At 37.0% G+C, this 25525-nt stretch overlaps 1 protein-coding gene across 4 annotated transcripts in view; it reads right to left on the bottom strand.

Annotated features, from left to right (window-relative positions):
• Positions 1-16380: 16380 nt before the first annotated feature.
• Positions 16381-25525, bottom strand: part of LEPR (leptin receptor) — a 91034-nt gene continuing 81889 nt past the window's right edge. For 3 of the 4 annotated variants that reach the window (XM_040470518.1, XM_040470519.1, XM_040470517.1), the window contains one exon: positions 16381-18875. In XM_040470518.1, coding sequence (XP_040326452.1) covers positions 18048-18875 — 828 coding nt within the window. In that variant the 3' untranslated portion in view covers positions 16381-18047. Of the gene's footprint in view, positions 18876-20502; positions 22137-25525 lie in introns of those variants that run through there. The other variant, XM_040470521.1, reaches the window with a different exon arrangement.

Below are 25525 nucleotides of genomic sequence, written 5' to 3'. Positions count from 1 at the left end.
AAAATACATTCTTCTCCAGTGCACATGGAACGTTCTCCAGAATAGACCATATACTGGGACACAAATCAGCCTTGAGCAAGTACAAAAAGATCAAGATCATACTGTGCATATTTTCAGACCACAACGCTATGAAACTCAAAATCAACCACAAGAAAAAATTTGGAAAGGTAACAAATACTTGGAGACTGAAGAACATCCTACTAAAGAATGAATGGGCTAACCAAGCAGTTAAAGAGGAAATTAAAAAGTATATGGAAGTCAATGAAAATGATAACACCACAACCCAAAACCTCTAGGATGCAGCAAAGGCAGTCCTAAGAGGAAAGTATATAGCAATCCAGGCCTTCCTAAAGAAGAAAGAAAGATCTCAATTACACAACCTAACCTTATGCCTTAAAGAGCTGGAAAAAGAACAGCAAATAAAAGCCAAACCAGCAGAAGACAGGAAATAATAAAGATTAGAGCAGAAATTAGTGCTATTGAAACAAACAAACAAACAAACAAAAAAAAAGCAGTAGAACAGATCAATGAAACCAGAAGCTGGTTCTTTGAAAGAACTAACATGGGGCGCCTGGGTGGCGCAGTCGGTTAAGCGTCCAACTTCAGCCAGGTCACGATCTCGCGGTCCGTGAGTTCGAGCCCCGCGTCAGGCTCTGGGCTGATGGCTCGGAGCCTGGAGCCTGTTTCCGATTCTGTGTCTCCCTCTCTCTCTGCCCCTCCCCCGTTCATGCTCTGTTTCTCTCTGTCCCAAAAATAAAATAAAAAACGTTGAAAAAAAAAAAAAAGAACTAACAAAATTGATAAGCCACTAGCCAGTTTGATCAAAAAGAAAAAGGAAAGGACCCAAACAAATAAAGTCAAGAATGAAAGAGGAGAGATCATAACAAACACAGTAGAAATAAAAATAATAAGAGAATAGTATGAGCAATTATATGCCAATAAAATGGGCAATCTGGAAGAAATTGACAAATTCCTAGAAACATACACTACCAAAACTGAAACAGGAAGAAGTAGAAAATTTGAACAGACCCATAACCAGTAAGGAAATCGAATTAGTAATCAAAAATCTCCCAAAAACCAAGAGTCCAGGGCCAGATGACTTTCCAGGGGAATTCTACCAAACATTTAAGGAAGAGTTAACACCTATTCTCTTGAAAGTGTTCCAAAAAATAGATATGGAAGGAAAACTTCCAAACTCTTTCTATGAAGCCATGGTTTTGATTCCAAAACCAGACAGAGACCCCACTAAAAAGGAGAACTATAGACCAACTTCCCTGATGAACATGGATGCAACAATCTTCAACAAGATACTAGCCAACCGGATCCAACAATACATTAAAAAAAATTATTTACCACGACCAAGTGGGATTTGTTCCTGGGATGCAGGACTGGTTCATTATCCACAAAACAATTGACATGATTCATCACATCAATAAAAGAAAAGACAAGAACCATATGATCCTCTCAATAGATGCAGAGAAAGCATTTGACAAAATACAGCATGCTTTCTTGATAAAAACACTCAAGAAAGTAGTGATAGAAGGATCGTACCTCGAGATCATAAAAGCCACACATGAAACACCCAACGCTAATATCATCTTCAATGGGGAAAAACTGAGAGCTTTCCCCCTAAGGTCAGGAACAAGACAGGGATGTCCACTCTCACCACTGTTATTCAACATAGTATTGGAAGTCTTAGCCTCTGCAATCAGACAACACAAAGAAATAAAAGGCATCCAAATCCGCCAGGAGGAGGTCAAACTTTCACTCTTCACAGATGACATGATACTCTGTATGGAAAACCCAAAAGATTCCACCCAAAAACTGCTAGAATTGATTCATGAATTCACCAAAGTTGCAGAATATAAAATCAACGCACAGAAATCAGTTGCATTCCAACAATGAAGCAACAGAAAGAGAAATCAAGGAATCGATCCCATTTAGAGTTGCACCAAAAACCATAAGACACCTAGAAATAAATATAACCAAAGAGGTGAAAAATCTATACACTAAAAACTATAGAAAGCTTATGAAAGAAACTGAAGAAGACACAAAAAAAATGGAAAAAGATTCCATGCTCCTGGATAGGAAGAACAAATATTGTTAAAATGTCAATACTACCCAAAGCAATCTACGTATTCAGTGCAATCTCTATCAAAATAACACCAGCATTCTTCACAGAGCCAGAACAAATAATCCTAAAATTTTTATGGAACCAGAAAAGACCTCGAAGAGCCAAAGCAATCTTGAAAAAGAAAACCTAAACAGAAGGCATTACAATCCCGGACTTCAAGCTGTACGACAAGGCTGTAATCATCAGGACGGTATGGTACTGGCACAAGAACAGACACTCAGATCAATGGAACAGAATAGAGAACCCAGAAATGGACCCACAAACATATGGCCAACTAATCTTTGACAAAGCAGGAAAGAATATCCAATGCAATAAAGACAGTCTCCTCAGCAAGTGATGCTGGGAAAACTGGACAGCGACATGCAGAACAATGAACCTGGACCACTTTCTTACACCATACACAAAAATAAACTCAAAATGGATGAAAGACCTAAATGTAAGACAGGAAGCCACCAAAATCCTCGAGGAGAAAGCGAGCAAAAACCTCTTTGGTCTTAGCCGCAGCAACTTCTTACTCAACATGTCTCCAGAGGCAAGGGAACAAAAGCAAAAATGAACTATTGGGACCTCATCAAAATAAAAAGCTTCTACACAGTGAAGGAAACAATCAGCAAAACTAAAAGGCAAGCAACAGAATGGGAGAAGATTTTACAAACGACGTATCAGATAAAGGGTTAGTATCCAAAATCTATAAAGAACTTATCAAACACAACACCCAAAAACAAATAATTCAGTGAAGAAATGGGTAAAAGACATGAATAGACACTTGTCCAAAGAAGACAGCCAGATGGCCAACATGAAAAAATGCTCAACATCATTCATCATCAGGGAAATACAAATCAAAACCACAATGAGATTCTGACTCACACCTGTCAGAATGGCTAATATTCACAACTCAGGCAACAACCTCATGGAGGTTCCTCAAAAAACTAAAAATAGAACTACCCTACAACCCAGCAATTGCACTACTAGGCATTTACCCGTGGGATACAGGTGTGCTGTTTTGAAGGGGCACATGCACCCCCATGTTTATAGCAGCACTATCAACAATAGCCAAAGTATGGAAAGAGCCCAAGTGTCCATTGATGGATGAGTGGATAAAGAAGTTGTGGTATATATATATATATATATATATATATATATATATATATATACACACAATGGAGTATTACTTGGCAATCAAAAAGAATGAAACCTTGTCATTTGCAACTAGATGGATGGAATTGGAGGGTATTATGCTAAGTGAAATTAGTCAGAGAAAGACAAAAATCATATGACTTCACTCATATGAGGACTTAAAGAGCCAAAACAGATGAACATAAGGGAAAGGAAACAAAAAGAATATAAAAACAGGGAGGGGACAAAAGAGACTCATAAATATGGAGAACAAACTGAGGGTTACTGGAAGGGTTGTGGGAGGGGGGATGGGCTAAATGGGTAAGAGGCACTAAGGAATCTACTCCTGAAATCATTGTTGCACTATATGCTAACTAATTTGGATGTAAGTTATAAAACAAAAACAAAAACAAAAAAAACACTGTCTTCCTGAAGGGGCACCTGCATCTGGAAGAGCTCTGTGGTGACTGTTTTCTGAGGCTGAGGCTGGAAATGACCTTACAGTATGATGCAATGGAATTGGGTTCCTGATTTACCCACATGATTACTAATTTATTCAATGAAGGATACTGGCGTGGGAGGGGCCAGATGATGGCACTTAAGAATCAGTGATAAGGTGGCACAAATAAGGAAGGTAGGAAAGACAGGGCGTTAATCAGACTGTTTAAAAGTAGCCTTAAACTAGCAAAAGAAAGAAGATAGGAAAATAAAGAACAAAAGAATAAAGATTAAAGCATGAGAATAAATATCTTTTATCATTGAATTTGGGAGGAAAGCTGTCTACATTTTGTGCAGTCATCTACTTGGTTTGAAGGACTTGGGTGGGAGCTATCACCCTTCTGGGAGACCATCAGTTTCTAGAGGATAAGAACCCTCAGCTTGAGATCTGGTAGGAGTACCCACTGCAGCTCCCAGGTAGTTAATGGTGGCATTTATCTTTGCAATTGCCCTTAGATTGTGGAGGAGATCCAAGGGCTTCCCCTTGGCCTTTCCAACCATAATGGCCCCCACTCCTTGGGACAGAAAACAAACATGGTGATTCTGACAGTTACAAACAAAGTATATTTTCACTATATAATCTGGGACTGGGTAAAGAAGCACAAGATAAATCTGAGGCTCAGGCCAAGACTCCACCTCTCAGTGATCTCCATAAACTCTATCCTGTGAAACACAGGGGTGTTTCTGATCTCTGGGAATCAGTGTAAATTCAGACCCAGTATATAATCATCCCTGGAAGAACTGGGGATTTCCCTATCCCCATTGCACCATTAATTTGATAAATGGCTACAGCTGTTCTCAGTTGGGAGTCTGGTTCTGCAAACTGACTTAGTTCTAGGAACTTGGTAAGAAGCTGTGAATCTCTACAGTGGGTCCTCATGTCTTCTCAGCAAACCCCCAATTTTCTTCCTATATATGTCCAGCAACACCTTACGAGGTTGTCCATCTACTTCATTTTTAGAGGCCCTGGGATCAGTTAGCCACGACTGCAGAACACTGTGGTTAGAACAATCTGGCAATTCTATATTCCCTATCAAGTTAGCAGGTATGATACCACAGAAGAGGAAAGAATATTTTTGGTTAAAGATCTGAGGATGAGCTCATTCTTAGGCTAGAACATGAGAAATGCCTGAGGATTATTAGAGGTCCCACTATTTGGGTTTATTGATTTCTAGGGAGAGGTTATGAATTTGTGATAAGGATTAAGGTTTACATTGTAGTGTCTATATCAACAAAATATTTGCAAAGTTATCCTTTCACAGAGAAATTTCTCCTTGTGAGTTAGTCAACATCTTTATTATTGTTTGATACAGTCAGTTTACCCACATGCTTACTAATTTATTTGATGAATCTCACTCTGTCCTGGTTCCATTTCTTTCTTATCAGTATCTTATCAGTATCATCTTTCTTATCAGTGAAGGTCTATGCATGGTAAGTACATTGTTATTTTCTCTCATGACATTACAGATATTATTCTATTCTGGTTTCCACTCTAGCTTGTCTCTGTCATTCTTTTATAGATTGTTATTTTTTCTCTGGTTTCTTTTAATATCTTTTCTTTGTGTTCATAGTTTGGAAGCTTCATCAGATGTCTGGGTAAGGATTTAGTTTTATTAACAATTAGGGCCTGTGGTTCCTGCATCTTAAAATTCATGTTTTGCATTTCCCAACCATGATGCATGAGCACCTACCTTAGCCAAGTTCTAGGGAATCGACACCGTGTACAGGCGAGTTCGTCTAGAGAGCTGATGCATACCCTAGCTATGATAAAGCAGACAACACAAACCTATAAAAACACCGTCCTGACCTGATTCAAACCAGGTCATCCAAAGCTAAATTTCAGCTTCCACTAACATCTTGCCATTACTACAGAGCCAAAGGCTACATTTTGCAATGTGTACATTCCTTGGCATATGCCTCCCAAAAGATGTTACTCCTTAAGTACATTTCATAGGTAATGATCCTAATTTGTTAGCTATTTTAAACAGGATTAACATTACATATTTATAAGGGATTTTTACTTTAGAAAACTAATTTTCTCATGTGTAATACATTAGAGTCATATATTTTTCTGGCTTTAGGTGTATATATTTCTGACCACATTAAGGGTGACACAGCTGACCCACATCTCTTATACCCCCAGGTACCCTCTGGCATGAATCTCTTCCTTCTAGGCCTGATATTTCTCCCTGAAACTTTCTCTCTCTTCTACTGTGCTGTAGTCCCCACAGCCATAGCACCTCTGTTAATCTCCTTATTCTCCAGCACTCTTGGCCTATACATCTGGCTGAGCTATTGACTCCAGCTGTAAATCTCAACTGGGAGCAGTTTGTTTGCCAAGACTTTATGACCAGAGAATGCAGCACAGACAGTGTTGTACCAGGCAGTGCTGGGCACATTTTGCTGACTTTGCTGCAAGGAAAAACGAGGGAACTGGAAGCTGTTGATTTGCTACAAGAACTCCAGTGGGTCAGTTGCCCTGGAGAAAATAATTAACATTTTTCACCTTGGGTGCCCTCTACTGCAGATGTATCACATCCCAGTTCAGGAAGAATAACCACCTCCCATGAACCTCTCATCCACTCATCCACTTCACCAAGATTTCATTTCCTTACAGCATTTTTCTACTTGAATGGCCTCATTTATGAAATAGGAATCATCCCTTCCTCAGATGTTTTGACAACACTGGGAAGTTTGAAGGCTGTAATGATGTTGTATGTCAGGGGTCTGGGGATGCTGTAGAGCACATGGCACTCAGGAGGACCTTCTACCTTAAGTTCCCTCCCACTCCCATCCCAGGGAAGAGGCAACAGGTAATTGTTTCCATGGTGAGAGACAGTGGCAAGAACCACAGGCATCTAAGCATAAAGACCGTACAATAGTAATGCTGGAAATTACTGAAACTAATTACTCTCTTCTTCTGTTGTCTAAGACTGGGGAATGCAGAGAAGCGCTTGAATCTACACCTATTCAGAAACAGAGATGCCACAAGAGGCAGCCTGAGTGGGGTTGGGACAGAAATAATGAAGTTACCATCGTCTGGCACTGCCTCAGGCTCCGACTGACACCCAGCTTCCAGCTCCAATCTCGAGTGGAAGTACTTATCCAGATAGGTAGGTGCTTGTGGATCATGGAATATGGACTACGAAGAGGGGCTGGAATATGAAGAGGGGCCGACCTGGAGCCCAGGCCCTCAGTCTAAGGCAATTAAAAGTGATTTTTTTTAAGTAAACCTGAAGTATTCTCATTTATTCTGTGAAATAACATCAGTTCTGCAGAGGTGAAAAATTTCACACTCAGTTGCAACCAACTCAAAGTGGTGAGTAGGAAAGATTCTAGCACATAAAAATTTCTTGAGTTTGGGAGATTTGTGGTAGGTTTGAAATAGTAAGGTTGATAAAGTGTCTCTCTTGCAGCTTCATTGTTCCCAGAATATTGGGAAACACACCACTAGGAAATCTAGCTGGGTAAGGTTATTTTCTGAAAATAAATACTTACTTCCTTAAAATGGCATAAATATTCTTTGAAATCAAAAGAACTTCTCTTACTCAGAAATATGCAACATATTAAGGTATAAGACAGGGTCTAAGACTGAATAAAGTACAACCCGAAGGTATCTGTATACTTAAAGCAGAAAGTGGGTAGACTAGATGTTCTCGGACAGATATCCCATTGCAAAACAGCTACTGTCCGATAAAAAGTTAATGAAATCTTCAAGGCCAAAAGTCTTGGACATAGATTGAAAAATTCTTGAAACCAGAAAGACAAGAAAACCAAAATTTGGATAATAAATTCAGAAAATAAAAATACAGAACACCCAGGTAAATTTGAGTTTCAAGGGAAAAAAATACACATTTGGAGGGGACATGCTCATACTAAAAAAACTTTCATTATTTATCTGAAAATTGAATATAACTAAGTGGTCTGAATTTTATCTGACAACCCTATCCCAGGGCCAAATGGTTAATGCTTATACGGCACTGGGAAATGAGGCTCTGTCATTGCAAACAATGGGAGCTAATCTGAGAGCTTCAGGAAAAAACTAGGACCCTCTTTCTGTCCAAGGAAACCAACATAAAAATTTGCCTGTCTTTCTTACATCTCTAGGTAAAGGAAAAAAATATGTAGCTCTAATAAGTCTCTTCATGAGAGACATGGAACTAGAATTTGAATTTGTATTTACAGTGTGGTGGATGTAACTGTAAGCTGAGAAACTGAAGTTCTAAAAGATTGGTAGTACCCTGATGCCAGGCAGAAGAATATGCAACCCACTCTAAGGAAAGGATCCTTAACTCAGATCTCTTAAAGATTCCAAAAATGAACTACAGCCAACTGATTCCATAATTAAAAACCCACAATTTAAAAAATATATATACAAGAGTAAACAAGTCACTATGAGTTAGAGCTAGCAGAGATAATCAATTTAGCAGAACTAGGACTTCATTTTTTTTTCAACTAGGACTTCAAATGTTGGCATTATCAGTTACAGAATATAAGACAATTACTAATAAGTTACATTAAAAATAGATGTTGAGATTTTTAAATTTTTTTTAATGTTTATTCATTTTTGAGAGAGAGAGACAGAGAGAGAGAGAGAGAGAGAGAGAGAGAGAGAGAGGGAGAGAGAGAGAGAGAGAATGAACAGGGGAGGGGCAGAGAGAGAGGGAGACACAGAATCTGAAGCAGGCTCCAGGCTCTGAGCTGTCAGCACAGAGCCCAAAGCGGGGCTCAACCCCACGAACTGTGAAATCATGACCTGAGTCAAAGTCAGCCACTTAACCAACTGAACCACCCAGGCGCCACAATAAAACTAACTCACTCACTAACTAACTAACTAACATTGACAAAATATAATGAAAATGACTAAACATTAATAACTCAGGCAACAACAGATGTTGGCAAGGATGTGGAGAAAGAGGAACCCTTTGGCACTGCTGGTGGGAATGCAAACTGGTGCAGCCACTCTGGAAAACAGTATGGAAGTTCCTCAAAAAATTAAAAATATAACTACCCTAGGACACAGCAATTGTATTAATATGTATTTACCCAAAGGATACAAAAATGCTGATTTGAAGGGGCACATGCACCCCAGTGTTTATAACAGAACTATTAATAGCCAAAGTATGAGAGGAGCCCAAATGTCCATCAACTGATGAATGGATAAGGAAGATGTGGTATGTATATACAATGGAATATTACTCAGCAATCAAAAAGAATGAAATATTGCCATTTGCAACAACATGGATGGAACTAGAGTGTATTATGTTAAGCAAAATAAGTCAGAGAAAGACAAATATATGATTTCACTCATATGTGGAATTTAAGAACAAAACAGATGAACATAGGGGAAGGGAAGCAAAAATAAGATAAAAACAGAGAGGGAGACAAACCACAAGAGACTCTTGAATACAGAGAACAAACTGAGGGATGCTGCTGGGGTGTTGGGGGTGGGGGATGGCCTAAATGGGTGATGGCTGATAGGCATTAAGGAGGGTACCTGCTGGGATGAGCACTGGGTGTAATACATAGGTGATGAATCACTAAGTTATATTCCTGAAATCATTATTTCACTCTATGTTAACTAACTTGGATTTCAATTTTAAAAAAACCAGAAGACTTGATGAAGAAGTCCTCAAATTAAAAAATAATGTCATTGAAATTTGCAACTCAATAACCATTTGGTAAGGCTAGGCTGCTCTAACAAAAACACCCAACAATAACTCAGTGTCTTAAAGGAGACACGCTGATTTTCTTCTCACATAATAGTCTAGGGGAACATTTGAGGGACACATTAAACTTCATTTGGCCATTCAGGGACACAGTTTCCTGCTTCATTATCCTCTACATCCTTATTTTCATCTACATTTTGGGGAGTGGGTGATCATGGGTTCCAGCGAGTCAGAAGGGAGAAGAGAGAACAGAGGAGATATGACTAGATCTTACATTTCCATCCTGGGAGTGGTATACATCTTATCCAATCATGTTACATGGACCAGAACTTTGACTTAAGTATGCCCCTTTGCAATCTACCCTCTCACCTCTCCCAACCCACCCACTCCAGGCAAACACTGATCTACTTTCTCTAACATTACTTTGAATTTCCTCAAATTTTAAATACATAAAATCATTTGGTAAGTACTCTTTTCCTTTTTTGGTCTGGCTTTTTTCATTCAGTAAAATTATGCTGAGATTCACCCATGTTACTGTGTATATTACAGATGAAGTATTTTAACTGTATTTCACAAATTCTGATAGGCAGCTCAATGCTGCTTTAAGAACCAAACCTTTTCCGTTTTCCCCTCTGCCCTCCCCAGCATATTGGCGTGGTTTTCCATCTCTGTGGTTCTGATACTGTCATCTGCTGTTCCAGCTGACTTTCGCTAATGGGGTCTGTGTCCTTGTGTAAGTGACTTTGTCAATAGCCATATGTTCCCTGGAATTTTGATGTCCTCTGGGTCTAGGTTGAAGGTGGATTTACCCAGAGACTATTCATAGTTGCTTCCGTGATGTACCTTAAAGGCTCAACCAATCTGGGGCTCTTGAAAGTAAATATTCTGTTTCTTTTTCTGGACCGCAGAAGTGGTATAGATTCCAGCCCAAAATCCATGTGAATGAAAATCTGAGGATAAAAATCTGAGTGGATACAAACTTGAGAGTATGTAGCTTTTTTTTTTTCCTTTTTATCTTTTCAATTTGGTCAGAATCAATGGCTGAGATAGGAATATAAGCCCTACCATCCTTCTCTGCAGGGCATGGTTTTACTTCTGAGGTCTTCTATTTATGAAAGCTCTCCCCACTCTTTTTCTTCTGACATGTTTCCCTCTCAAAACTAGGCTATAGGTCATGGAGACCAGTTGACTCCAATGTTAGCATACTCCTCTGTACTTTACCTATTATTCCTTCAATGCAACCATACATTAAAATGATTTTTTTAATCTAGTGATTTTTTTTTGGATATGCTATAATAGGGTAGATTTCTCATCTAGTATACTGTATTGCTGGATAAAGAAAGCTTTTAGGTTACTTTTGAGGAATAGATACATATATGCAAATAATAGCTATTTGCTAATAGATAGTTGTTTTCAGATGTTACAGTGGGAGAATTAAAGCAGTATCTTCATGTTCTTTAAATGCACCATCATTTCCAGATGTTCTATACCTGAACAAATTTGATAACCACTGGTACATTAAAGACATAAAAGCAACAGTGACAAATATTTTCGGAGGGCTAGTCCTTTATATGATAACCATATATTTTGTTTGTCAAAACTAGGACACTTATAAGAGTGAAAGGGGTCATTATGTGTGTGTGTGTGTGTGTGTGTGTGTGTGTGTGTGTGTGTAAAGGAAGACTTGGACAGGTACGGTGGGATGCATAATCACCCTACTTATAACCCCACATCTAAAGCATGAAGTTTAGAGCACCTACACATTACTATTCCACAGTATCAAAGGCGGATTCTTGGAAGAATTTAATACTGCAGGTATGATATGAATTATTTCTATTATTTAGGAAGATACAAGTAACAGTTTCCTCCCAACGTTTTTATTTTTTTTTATTTTTATTTTTTTTAATGTTTATTTATTTTTGAGACAGAGAGAGACAGAGCATGAATGGGGGAGGGGCAGAGAGAGAGGGAGACACAGAATCGGAAGCAGGCTCCAGGCTCTGAGCCGTCAGCCCAGAGCCTGATGCGGGGCTCAAACTCACGAACCGTGAGATCGTGACCTGAGCTGAAGTCGGACGCTCAACCGACTGAGCCACACAGGCGCCCCATCCTCCCAACGTTTTTAAATTGACAGGCAATGTTGGGCATCTAAATACCATTGTAATAATACTTTTCAATACTTTTAACTACAGTTGAAATGCCAACAGGATTATTTTTTTACAAAAGCTTAATGACACAAAAATTGCTCAGGAAAGAATATCAATGAAATATAATGAGTGGGGCTGAGGAATCCAGCCCTCCAGATATTAAAACATATTGAGTAGCTGATGGTAATTAATAAACTTGGTACCAGATGAAAACAGATTGAATAGTCAATGAAAAAGAACAGGAAGCCCAGAAATAAACACAAATATACTTGAGAATTAATAAATGATAAATGTGATGGGGCACCTGGGTGGCTCAGTTGGTTAAGCATCCAACTTCAGCTTAGGTTAGTATCTTGCAGTTCATAAGTTTGAGCCCCATGTCGGGCTCTGTGCTGACAGTTCAGAGCCTGGATCCTGCTTTGCATTCTGTGTCTCCCTGTGTCTCTGCCCCTCCCCCACTCGTATCAAATAAACGTTGAAAAAAAATTTTAAATAATGAATGATAAATGTGACATTTTATGTGTGCGGGGGGGGGGGGGGGGGGGGGGGGGGGGGGAGGTTGTTCACCCAGAACCAAAATGTGTTGTGACAACTGAGTAGCCCCTTGGGAAAAATAAAAGCTAGATAATCATTCCATTCCTTATACCAGAATTAATTCCAAATAAGTTAAAAACATTCATCCCCAAATAACAGCACAGAATACCAGAAAAAGCAGTTATTAAGCAGTCAGAGTTGATCCACAGGACAAGAAACTTCTTTAGGATGAAGGGAAATTATCCCAGATGGAAGCACAGAGATGCAAGAAGGAATAGACTGCACTACAAAGGGCAAATTTGAAAGACTATTTACTGCTATAAGCAACAATACAACAACACTTTAGATGTTTATGAAATACATGGAAATAAGATATATGACAAAAATAGCAAAAATGGCGAGAGGGATTAGTTAAATATTACTTAAAACCGTCACATATTACAGAAGCACAAACTGAAACCACGAGAAACCGTTACACAACCATCAGAATGGCTAACATTCAAAGGCTGACACTATCAGTGTTGAAACAGCAGGACCCTTCTACATTACCGATGGCAGTGTAAGTTAGTTCAACCATTACTTTACAGTATCTATTAAAGATAAATTAGGACCTAGCCTGCATTCAGCAATTTTACTCCTGGGTAAATACTCAAGGGGAAATGTGTAAAAAGTCACCAAAGGCTTGTGTACTTTACAGTATATAAGCTGTATCTCAATTAAGAAAAACTAAGATCACATGTAAAAAATAATTACAAGAAATCAGCAAAATGATAATAATTCAATAAGGAATAGGCAAAGAATATGAAAGTAGAGAAAACTGAATGGCTTATAATGTGAAAATATGCTCAACTTCATTCAAGATGAAATTAACACATCAAAAAGATACTCAGACAATTTGAGTTGATTTCTTACACTTGCAACCAATAGTCCTGACAAGTAGATTTGCAAAACTATGCCAAGGCAATTATATACACAAATGTTCACTTCAGCATTGCACATAAAAAAAAATAGTAAAACAAAACAAAACAAAACACAAATGTTTGCCAATCGTACACTGTTTACATAAGTCATTGTACTTCGATACAGAGGGACAGTATTAAACCACTACAAATAATGAAGTAGGTATATGTGGGTTTATATGTTGCAACTCTATAAATTTTTCAAAAGATATGTGACTAATAATAACAGGATATTTGGGGGAATAGGAACTGAGGGTTGGGAGGGGAGAGACACTTATACTTTTTATCTTATAGTTCTCTGTACTGTTTGAAATTTTTCCAGTGTGTATTTTGTTCTATTCACATTTTAAAATCAGAAAGCAGGAAATAGAATGTATCTGAATACTAGCCCTCAAAGTGGTTAAAAATTCAAATTGCTTGAAGTCTAAATGACAAATATTCACAGATCACTAAATCAAGATTTCTTAAGGAAATAAAGAGTCGAACCAAAGAGCTCTTTATGTTTAAAATGAGTAATTTGTTATCACAAGTGGCTATGATGCCAGGAAAAATCTGGTGTGGGGTGATATATTGAGTAGATACCAGAGACGGTAACAATAAAGGGAAATACTTGCATCTAAGATGTTTTCAAACCCCTTTCAAAGCCAAGGCATTATATGAGTATCTTGAAGATATAAAGGCTAACAGTGTATAAAAATTTTATATTAACTATTGATATAAACTACAAAGATTACTTCTTTATATTTTCAAATCTTTACTAAAAGCAATCATACAATAGATGAAGTAATTCTAAAATAACTTAAATTCATAATAACTCTATTTGGACTTTCCATTTCTTAAAATTCTGACATCATTCATGACTTATAATGATAAAAAAATGAAAATATTCACAGTGGTAAATTATCTTCCTTCTTTATGACTTTAGGAACATAAAGGAGAATTAGACTAATTACATTTTATAAAATGATTCTCAACACTTACAACATTTATTAAAGTACCAATGGTGACTAAAAGAAAGTAGTAACTTATACCAACTTTAATGACACGTTTTTAAAGTACAATATCTGCAATCTAGGTATTTCACTACAAAATTAGATATTTTCCAAATTCTTTCTCAGTTCCAGGGAATGACCATTATTTAAAATATCCTGTCAAGGGCCTCACAAAATTGAATTTAATGCCAAACATCTGCAGTGTAGTTAATTTTGAAAAATGGACATCTTCAGCAGCTTTCCAAAATAAATACTGATTGATAAACTTTGTATAAAAGTAATTTGTGCAATATAAACACCCATGGAAACCATTTTTGATGCTCATACAAGTAACAAGTAACATGACTCAGTTCTAATGAAGACCTTTGTATTCTAAATTGCACCCCCCCCCCAACATTGTGACTGCGTGCAGGCGTGCTTTACTGTTTTAATTTAGTTGTGCGAGATAAGGCAAAACTACTGACTTCTCTAGTTTCCTTTTGTAAATGCTTCTTCACATTTTCTTTGGTGACTATGTTTGCATTTTTTTCCTCAAACGCAGTTTTTCATAATAGAGTGGACAGTTTTGTGTTTTACATCTGACAGTATGGTTTCTCCATAATAATCACTTTAGAAGAGTCCTTAACTATCAAGATGACCCTCAAAAGATGAACAGTGGAGCACATTTCTTTTTAAAACTACAGGAAGGAATTTGGCAAGAGGTCTTTTTCCATCCATGTCTAGGTGACATATGGTTGCAGCATGTCTTGATCCATTTAGCACGTTGTCCAACCCCACGTGGTCCCCATGGGCACAGCTCTGATGGCCTACCCTGTATCCCATGCCAACCAAAGTAGTTTTGGAATCTGGCATCAGTTTGTGAAGGAAGTTTCTCTTCTCTCAGCATTTGTGTAGTCAAAGTGAATATTCCTAAGGGAATGTGACCATATGTTTGATATTTGGAAAGAGGGAGTTGGTTTTATTGGAAAGGGAAGAGAAGATAAACGCAGCTCATGCTCGGTGCCATAAAACCTTATTATAGGTCCAGAATCACCCACTGGTTTGCAAATTTCATCCAAGTCCTCTTACCACTTGAGACGAGGCTTAAACATGAAAGAATATCTGTTCCTATTCCTCTTGTCCATATGTAGCCCATCTCCAAATGGGAACACAGGGCTCCGTGGGAGGCCCCTGCTGTTACTGATAACCACACCTTGACTTTTCTTCTTTGTTTTAGGGGGTTTAACATAGGAAACGTATAATCTCATTAGCCCTGACAAGTGATTTGTCTTATGTTGAACCTTGAGGCCATATCCCAAATTATTAACTTCTGAATTTCTTTTCATCAAGTTCAGATTTAGAGAGACTGGTAACTTGTGTTGCAATTCAAGGCCTTAAGAGAAATACTCCAAATTCCAGATTTATCCTAAGTTTAAAAGTGCAAATCCATATTTCAGCTCTTCTCTCCTTAAAAACATTTTTTAAGGAATCTTTGGAAAGAAATGGAAAATATCAGACCATCCTGAAGTACAAAATGTTCTAAATTTACCTATATTTTTATTAAAACCCACTACTTAATGACAGATAATTTTCATAAAGACCCAATAATGTATAGTGATATATGCAGTGAAACAAACTTTCAAAAGTGAAAATCAGAGCCCTAACACACTGACAACAGATAGGATCTAAATCTATATATACCAATAGGCCAAACTCTACCATTCAGCCCTCTCCATGAAAACAACTCCCTTGGCATTTCACTACTTGAGATGTTTTCATTTGTTTTTGGAACTGTGCACCGGGATATCAATGATCTCATTAATATATTGTTACTAAATTCCTTTAACTCAGACCTGCAGCACTACACTGTTGCTGGGACTTCTGAATTCACTGCCACATACACATAGCATGGTGAAATCATAGGCTGTTTGGAACATCTGTCACTTTCTCTTCCCCATAGTCATATAGTCATGGGTCCCAGGCCACAGGAAAATGTTGTGTCTCAGTGGACATGCTCATTGTTTAATCTCTAACTTTATGCAGAATGGAGCAAAATATAATTCTTCTATACTGCATCCTCAATACAACTTCTATATTCTATGAGCAGCATTAAAAATATGGTCAATTTGGCCAGAACTTCCATACATGCAATAATTTCTTTCTGTTTCTGAATCTGTAAACCACTTAAAACATCAGTGAAAAAAATGTATTCTCTCAATTTATCTTTGTATAGAACTAAGGCTTTCATACCACACTCAAAATTCAGTGAGTTGATGTGAGCCCTCTACCATTCTCTTGTGAGTCACCTATCTGTTGATGAGTATGTGAGATCCTGAGATATCTCAACAATCCTTATGGCATGAAACAACTTTATTGATTTCTAATTGGCAAATGATCATGAAGTGTGAAAAAAAATACCTGTTGTTTGGGCCCTGAGATCTTTGTCACTGTCTAGAACTACTCATTTCATATGGCCACAACTAGAATAGAGATGGAGTGTAGGATTTTATCTAGGGTAACAGTAAAATCAGCAGGATCCTCTCTCAGGCCAAGTATGAAACTGGTGATGCTTAGCAATCTAATAGGCATATTTCTGAGTACTAAGGTATGTATTTTGATTATACTGATCATCTTGAAATTCTTATTTATTGACACTCAACATCTATCTCTGCAGGTTTCTTGATTAGTTTGTTGCTCAAAATGCTGTCTCGGAGTTTTCTTGCCATACCAAAAACTGAAACAAACAAGAAATATTAAAGTCTTTAAAGGCAAAAACAACATCTGTGTAATTCTCACTTCATTTTCACCCAGGATTATATATCCACTTAACAAATTTTATCTGCTTGTGAGTCATTTTTTTAATGGACGGCAACGTAAGGTATAGGTTTAAAACATAATCACTAGCATTAAAAGATCTGGGTTTAAATCTGGATTCTGGTTCCATTATACACTAACTCTGTGTCCTTGGGAAAATTACTTAATCTTCTAATCTTTAATAAGGGTGTTATAGTAGTACATGTCTCATACAATTATTTTAATAATTGATTGAGATAAAATATGGAAAGCTTTAACACAGTGGGTGGTTATATGAAAGAGAAGTGAGAAAAAAAAAAACAGCGTACAAGCAAGTTGGAATCAGGGAAGACAATAATTCCAGAGTGATATACAGTAGCATTTAGTCATCTAACTGTATCAGAAAGCAACCCTTGCAACATATTTTATAGGGAAGCGTTAAGACACACATTATGTTTTCAAAATGCTTTTGTTGTCATCAAAATACTGTTTGTATTCTAGTATTGCCATTCTGATAGGTAGTATCATTGCATGGTTATATTCGATACATAAAGATCAGCTTACTTGTCAGTCTTCAGAAGTATATCCCCCAGGCCAGATCTAAATCTGCAACATTTAGCGGACTGCCTACCACGAGTAAGTGCTCAAGGCAAGTTTGTTAAATTGCAAAATCTTAAAATCACACAGTCAAGTGGCACAAATACAAATATATCACATACTTCAAAAATGTACGAGGATGCCTCTTATGTATAGACGTGTGTGTGTGTGTGTGTGTGTGTGCGCGCGCGTGTGAATCAGTTGAAAACAAAGACAACTCAAGATAAAACAACCATACCTTTGAAACAAGTTACATCCCACAGTGTCTTTTAAACTTAGGTATAGTCGAGAAGATTAGCTCTTTCTACACAGGTCTAATGTTCGCCAAACATGGTATTTGTTGGGTTCATTTCTAGCTAGAAACAAGCCATTGGAGATCTTCCTAGTGTAGCTTGTTAATGAAATCATTAGAAGAGTCAGTCTACATTGCCAGGCTCTTGAAGACTTTCTCTCATTTTTTGTCAATATTACTGAGCAATGACAGATACCTTTAATTTGGAAACACTCACTTTCAAGTTTGACTCTAACAGTTTTCCTTCCTCTCCCATATCCACAACCATGGTGGACTGTATTACATACATTTCATATGATTCACTGTAACATACATCTGAGATGTTTCTTGAATGAAATTAGACAGTTAGGTCACACATTGTGTTTTCCATTATCTTCCGAGTCTGAGTAGAACAAGTCTGAAACTGAGGCATGTAAGATACAAAAGTCTTCTGACCATTAGTTCCTAAACTGAAATGATTTTCTACAAGTTGTGAGCAAGTGTCCTGGAGGATTCTGATGTCAGTGAGTAAACAATGGGCTGGGAACGGACACAACACTTGTGACTCGTCAGTCAAAAACACACCACTCTCTCTTTTTTTGATTGAGGTGACCCCTAAATAATAGACAGACCTCTCACCATTATTTTCTTCAGGGAAATTTCCCTCAGGTTTCAAAAATTCATCCAATCCTTCTGAGAACGGAAGGTGTGGTGAAATTATATTGGGATGCTGATCTGATAATATAAAAAATGCCTGGGTTTCTATCTCCCATGAGCTGTTAGAGAAAGAATCCTTGGACAGAATATTTTTGCTAGAGAAGCATTTGCTGACTGAACTATTTATAAGCCCTTGCTCTTCATCAATGTCACTTGATTTAGAGCTGCTGAGTAGGGTAGCATATCTAACAGAGGGCTGTCTCCTGTTTTCATCCTCATAGGTTACCACGCTGCTCTCAAGCTCAGAGAAGTCAGCACTGTTGTGCTGGTCACTGATACAAATAGAACCCTTTTCAAGATCCGGAGTTGCCAAAAGTAGAGAGACCATAGTTGTTGGCACCATGTCATCTTTATTTTTCCATGTTGTGTCAACACTGACATCTTCTGAAATGGCTTCAGGCTCCAAAAGAAGAGGACCAAATATCACTGATTCTGTATGCTTGACAAAAAGATGCTCAAACGTTTCTGGCTAAAAGAAAAGACACATTTTAACGCTCAATTGTATTATTATTATTATTTTTCTTCACTACGACATCATTGCAGAAACGAAAGTGTAAAAGGTTTACTACCAAAGGACATAAGTCAAGCACACATTAACTAGTTTTGGACTGAAACGGGTATGTCAAAAATCATAAGGGAGAGACATATAAATTAGTGTTTAAAGTGGGATGAGATAGACTTTGGTTTGAGTCCTTCCACTTCTATGACCATGGACAAGTACATTAACTTCTTTGTCTTTTGGTTTCTTCATCTGTAAAAATGTGTTCTGTCAATATTTACTTCCTGGCATTGCGGTGGGGAATAAATTAGAGAGGGTCTGAAAGTGCTTAGGTCTCAATAAAGATTGGTTGCTGCATATCTTCTGAAGAATTCCTCATGTTTTACAGCAAATTAGGCTTCCACAAACTGAAAAATTTAAACCTCAAATGAAAAAGTAATTGAAATAAAATCAAATGAACAAACCCTCTAGTCCAAAGGTAATTAGAGTATCTACGCCATGACATAAGATATGATGTAAAGGCGAACTGTTTGTGACTGTTGAGACTAATCTGACTTACACGATACTGAAAATCTACTTAAGATCACCAGAAGACAGGAACACCAATTTGTTGAAAACAATGATGGTAAAAGAGATGATCACAGACTCTTAAGTCACCATTCCTTATAGATAACTTCACATAAAAATACACATGGAACATGTGGAATGAAGACAAAGACACAAAACAAATGCACATCGTATCTTTTATAAGAATGCTGGTTACATCACAACAAAAAAATCCTGCCAAGCAGCTACAAATCAAGAATCTGTGTGTAAAAAGCTCAACTTATACAATGTAAACATATTGAAAAATAAGTGCAAAATGAAGAACACTGTGGACACATCACATTCAAAAATTAACGCAACTAAAGGACGTGCTACTGAAAATGTGTTCAATTTGTGAAACATACATATGATTGACCTTTTGAATTTTACAATTATTTTTTATTTTTTTATTTAAAAAAATTTTTTTAATGTTTATTTATTTTTGAGGGAGACAGAGACAGAGTGTGAGCAGGGGAGGGGCAGAGAGAGAGGGAGACACAGAATCCAAAACAGGCTGCAGGCTCTGAGCTGTCAGCGCAAGCCCGATGTGGGGCTTGAACTCACGAACTGTGAGATCATGACCCGAGCTGAAGTCGGACGCCCAACCGACTAAGCCACCCACATGCCCCTGAATTTTACAATTTTTAAACTACCAGAATGAATTCAAACTTATTCCCTGAAATAACAGTATCCCCAACTATTCTTCATAATGGCAAATATATTTCATATAAAAACATAATTCATTAGCACAGTTCTAAATTCTTAAATGAAATATATTTGTGATTATAACCATAAAGAATAAATATACCAAATGCTAAATATGATAAAAAATGGAATACATTTATATAGATATTAAAATCCTACATAATGACAAATATCATGTTAACACAACCTTCTCTGTTATTTATGAACATAATATATGAAAACTGTTCCTATGCCTTTTTTTCTGACAGAAATTTATCATTAGTTTTATGATTTGCTTCAAATATTTATTTTCTCATATTATTTTTTCTTAAACTTGCTACTCTGTGTGTCTTGAATTTCTTAAAATTTAAATGAACCTAGAAAATAAGATCACCAAATAAAGGAATTACATGCTATCAACATGAAAACAAAAAATACACACAAATAGCCAATAGCACGCAGACTCATATATGTTCTTCAGATGATGGCTCTGGCATATTTCATGTCCTCTAAAACCTTACAACTGGTAACTAATTATTGGTACCAAATAATTTATATGTCTTCAAATGCATCCAGATGGAAGATAATTAATAAGAAATCACATACCCATATATTATTGAGGTATATTTCATCAATGGGTCACAAATATTTATTAAAAGTATGTTCATTACAAAATCTTAACCATTATATGCACCTAATTTTAAAAGATTTTAGAACAGTCTGGGAACATATTAAGTATGTATTCAGCTGGTAGGAATTAAAAAATATTCTTTCATAATTTCACACTTTGATTTTACATTCCAATGATACCTATTCAAAGTCAATGAAGGGGAAAAGGACACATCGCTCCTCATTTTTAGTGTCTTTTTTGGTAATCAAATAAAACTCTGAGTGAAATCTAAATGTTAGTGATCTGTCTTTACCTAAATCTGAATATTATTTAGGTTCATCAACAGAGGCTTTGGTTTATTTTGAATGTGAGCAACATAACACACTTAGTATGCTAGCATCATAGAAACAGCAAGGGTCTTTTTTCCAGGGAGAAATGTCCTACCCTTGCCATGAACTTGTTGGAAAAGCTCCCCTTTTGCATCACTGTGTACTTCTATGCCTGCCAGAGGCTTTGGGTGGTTCAGTGTAAATAAATTTAAGAAGGAATTTCCAAAGAGGCTGAATTGGAGACTGATGTGTTTTCTGATCTGGTCAGTCTGACCTGGATATGTCAGGTCATCCTGATACGAACTGTAACTTCCATTGGCCTGTGACCAGCACAAGCCCTAACTTCTGGCTTTCTTTGAACTGAAACAGAAGTTAGCACATAAGCCATTTGCAAGGATGCCAACGATAGAAATCCCCAGACTGACCAAAGTTAGATAGACATAAAAGCTATAAGACATTCAAAACAACACCCAAGTGGGTCAGTTTATAAGCTCAGATGTCTAGAGAAGAATATAAAATGGAAAATTTGGGATGTGAAAATATTAGCTAAATAGTTTTACTGTATTTTATAATTAGATTCATTGTGTTTGCAAAGTTATGTGTCAAGTTGTAGCTTTCATCTAGTTACAGCACTGTCTACTACATATCTGATAATATCTAATAGACCCATGGGAAGAGCAACAGTCATAGTTTTTAACGTTTTATGACCACCATACAAATGATAAATCAAAAGCCAGACACCATGAATATTACTTGTTAAACTTCATGTGACCTGAAAAGTAAGCATATATTCAAAATGCAGTGGACTGAGACCTACATCTTGACCCCAAATTTACCCTTCTATTTAAGTTCTAAATCAGCATCATCCACTATATGTTAGTTCTCAATAGTTCAACCAAATATTTTTTTAGATTTGTCTCCCCTTCTTCAAAATGTAAAAATCTTCTAATACTCTACAGAATGTTGGGAAGAATTGGGTTCATCAGTTGTGATCATGATTAAGCTTCAAAGAATATCCATTCTCTGTTTAGATAAAATAAAATAAGAAAGCAAAACAAAAAATCAGAAACAAAAGATAAAATATTTCAAAAACATTTTCTCTCAGGCATGGCTTCTGGACTATCAATTCTTCTGTGATACTACAGTAATGTACCTTTTTAGGAAAGAGTAAAATTTTGAACTAAGGTAGCCTTTTCTATTTCCGTAAAGCATGCCTTAATATCACATTCTAAGAACAGTCTTGGTGACCCCAGAAAAGGAAAAACTATACAATAATAACAGAATAAGGAGAAAGAACAAAGAGCTGGAAAGATAAATAGGCGGGGGAGAGTGAGGAGCAGGAGAAGTATTAGAGAGCTTGAAACAAGAAAGAGTAAAAGAGTAGAGGAGTAAAAACAAAAGTTCAAAAATTAAGACAAAGAAGAGCTGAAATAATGGACCATTATCATGATTTTTCTAATCTAGGAAATCTAATCTAATCTAGGGGGGAAAAAAATCTAAGAAACCACCTGGTCCATGATTTTCCCTTTTTTTTTTTTTTTTTTTTTATAAACAAATTGACTGGGGCTTAAAGTTACAGAGCTAATTAGAGCAGAGTGAGGACCCCAACTTAGTTCTTTATTTTCTTCCAGTCTAACAAACTTTCTATAAAACAATGGAAAAATGAAAAGAGATGCTAACTGCAAACAGGCAGGAAAACATGTTATTTGTTTTGCTTTTTCTACTTGCTGTGTTAGATTTCAGCCAATTAATTCAGTCTCTCCTCTGGCTACTTATAATTCATGGGCATATAACAAATATGAAGAACAGGAAAGTAAACAAAACTGAAATCATATTTTAGGGGAGTGAGATAGGTATTTCTAAGCCCAGTAACGTGTACTCCTAAATAGAACTTCCAACTCAAAACCACACCAGCTCTACCTACTTCTGCAAGACCAATTTCAGAGTTGCTCTGCCTCAGATCTGTGAGGCTGGTATTCTGGGAAGCTGCAGGTCTTTCAGCTTCTTCTTTGGAGGCCTAGAGCAGACTGAGGAATCTTGGATAGTCTTTGAATCACAAGGGAAAAATCTATTTGGCTTTAGCTTTCTCACTTCTAAAGTAAGTTGTTAACTGGAGTACACTCTTGTGAAGAAGACAACAAAGAAGCGGGGTTAGATCCCCCTCCACCCAAAAAAATTACAGATGATTTAGATTTAGAGGAAGAAAATGATAGATTAGGCAACACTGCTAAAGAGAAAGGTAAATAACCAAATTGGTTACAGTCTTTTAAACACTATGAAATTTGCATTAGAAGAAAAAGCAAGTCTATTGCGTCACTGTATTTTCCTACAAGAATTCAACTTTTGTTTAAGATTCTGATTTATATATTTATTTTTATTTTATTTTTAATTTATTTTTAAGATTCTGACTTTTAAAGTATGAAAAGAAATGGTGTAGCACAGTATTCTGGTTCAAGATGGCAGTTTGAACACATTTCTCTCTCATCTTTGTAGAACTCTGTCACAATAAAAGTACACAAACAACAAATATATACCCACAACACAGAAGATAACCTGAGAAGGCAAGAGGGAATAAGATTTTGAATTCACTTCTAAAAGATGGAAAACAACCAGAAGAGTATAGACCAACGAGGATGAGCAAAGAAAGCTACAAACCAAAGTATCTCCAGAGCAGGCTGTGGCTGAAGAGAAAGCCAGTTTGCCCAGTTGAATCCAGTTGAGATGGTGAGTGACGAAATGGCAGGTAAAAGCAAGTAAATGAGTGAGTTGAGTGAAGAAATGAGTGAAGAAATGGCAGGTAAAAGAAGATATGAAGGAATGGGGCTCTTCCAGTTCTCTGTTGTGTATGGAAGAGCCTTTATATTAGAACTACCTTCCACACCCAAATTGAGGTTTTGTTTTCAAAAGCAACTAAGGAGCTCTCCTGGGAGTTACTAAGCAGCTGTGGGGTAGTAGCAACTATGAGTACATTTTTTTCCTCAGCTAGCCAGAGCCCTATCTACCCACCCGGAGCAACAATCCCTGCCTATACACATTGGGCTCCCAATCAGCTCATCTACAGTTTCATTCTAAAACATTAAAGGAAACCAAATAATTACTAGATATTTAGGGAAAGTCGGAGATTAAAAAAAAGAAAAGCCAATATAAACAAGAAGAAAATAGGATCCTGGCAGAAAGGGAATTCAGGGAAAAGGGAAAAAAGAGAATTTTTCAAACAAACAATGATCCTTAAAATGGTCCTTCTAGTAAGATTTAAGAAAATATCATATATAAAACCAGAAAAAAATACTCTGAAAAAAAGCTTGCAAATTTACAAATGTGATAGTAAATAAAAGTTCAACAAAAACACTAGAAGAATAGGATATGGCAAGGTCTCAATGTAAAACAAGACACAACAAAAGAACATAATAAAGTGATAAGAAATATAGAAGATCTATGCAAAGGGCTCAACATCTAACAAATACATATTCTAGAAAGAGAAAACAAAAGAAACAGGAAGAGAGGAAATCACAAAGAAATAATATAATTTCTTAGATAAGACAGAAGGCATGGAATTGAAAGTGTCTTCAAATGGTGACCAAGTTAAATGAAAAAGAACCTCCCAAGATCCATCGCTGAAATTTTAGAACACACAAATGGAGAGAATTTTTAAGTGCAAGAAAACTGCAAGTAACCAGTGAGGAGTAAAAATTAGAATGGCATCTGAGTTCTCAGAAGCAATACTGAGTGCTAGATGATGAGACAGGAATTGCTTCAAAGTTGAATTGGAAAGTTTGTCCAATCTGGAAATGGCTACTCCACCAAACTAACGACCAATGAAGGCACAATGAAAAGAATTTCAGGCATGAAGAGACTCTGACTTAGCACATAACATTTCTTAGGAGGTTACTTAAGGATGTAGTTAATCAAGAAAGAGGAAGGAAACGAACTTAGGAAGCAGCAATCACTAGAAACCAGTTAAGGAAAAATTCTGGGTGATGGCTCGTAGAAATTATAGAAAACACCTTATCCGGATTGAAGTAGGAGGATATAGGGTTTCCTGTGCAGAGTACACCGGGAAAAGGTGTCCAGTGAAGAAGTTTGTATAATAGCAGCACACAGACATTCAAAAACACTTTGAAAGAAGCTATTAGCAGGCACCTGGGTGGCTCAGTCGGTTAAGCATCTGACTTTGGCTCAAGTCATGATCTCACCATTCATGAGTTCAAGCCCCGTGCTGAGCTCTGTGCTGACAGCTCAGAGCCTGGAGCCTGCTTCAGATTCTGTGTCTCCCTCTCTGTCCCTCCCATGCTCACCCTCTGTCTCTCTCTCAAAAATAAACATTACATTTTTATAAAGGCAATTAGAAACACTAGAAAAAGCAACAACAACCCCATAAAAACTAAAAACGAAGTCAACTAAAATTTGGCACA

This window comes from Herpailurus yagouaroundi, unplaced genomic scaffold (genome assembly GCF_014898765.1).
Source record: "Herpailurus yagouaroundi ecotype Mexico unplaced genomic scaffold, PumYag 77, whole genome shotgun sequence".
In the NCBI taxonomy this organism is placed as follows: domain Eukaryota; kingdom Metazoa; phylum Chordata; class Mammalia; order Carnivora; family Felidae; genus Herpailurus; species Herpailurus yagouaroundi.
Note: the sequence above shows the minus strand (reverse complement) of the source record. Positions and strands in the feature narration are given on the sequence as shown.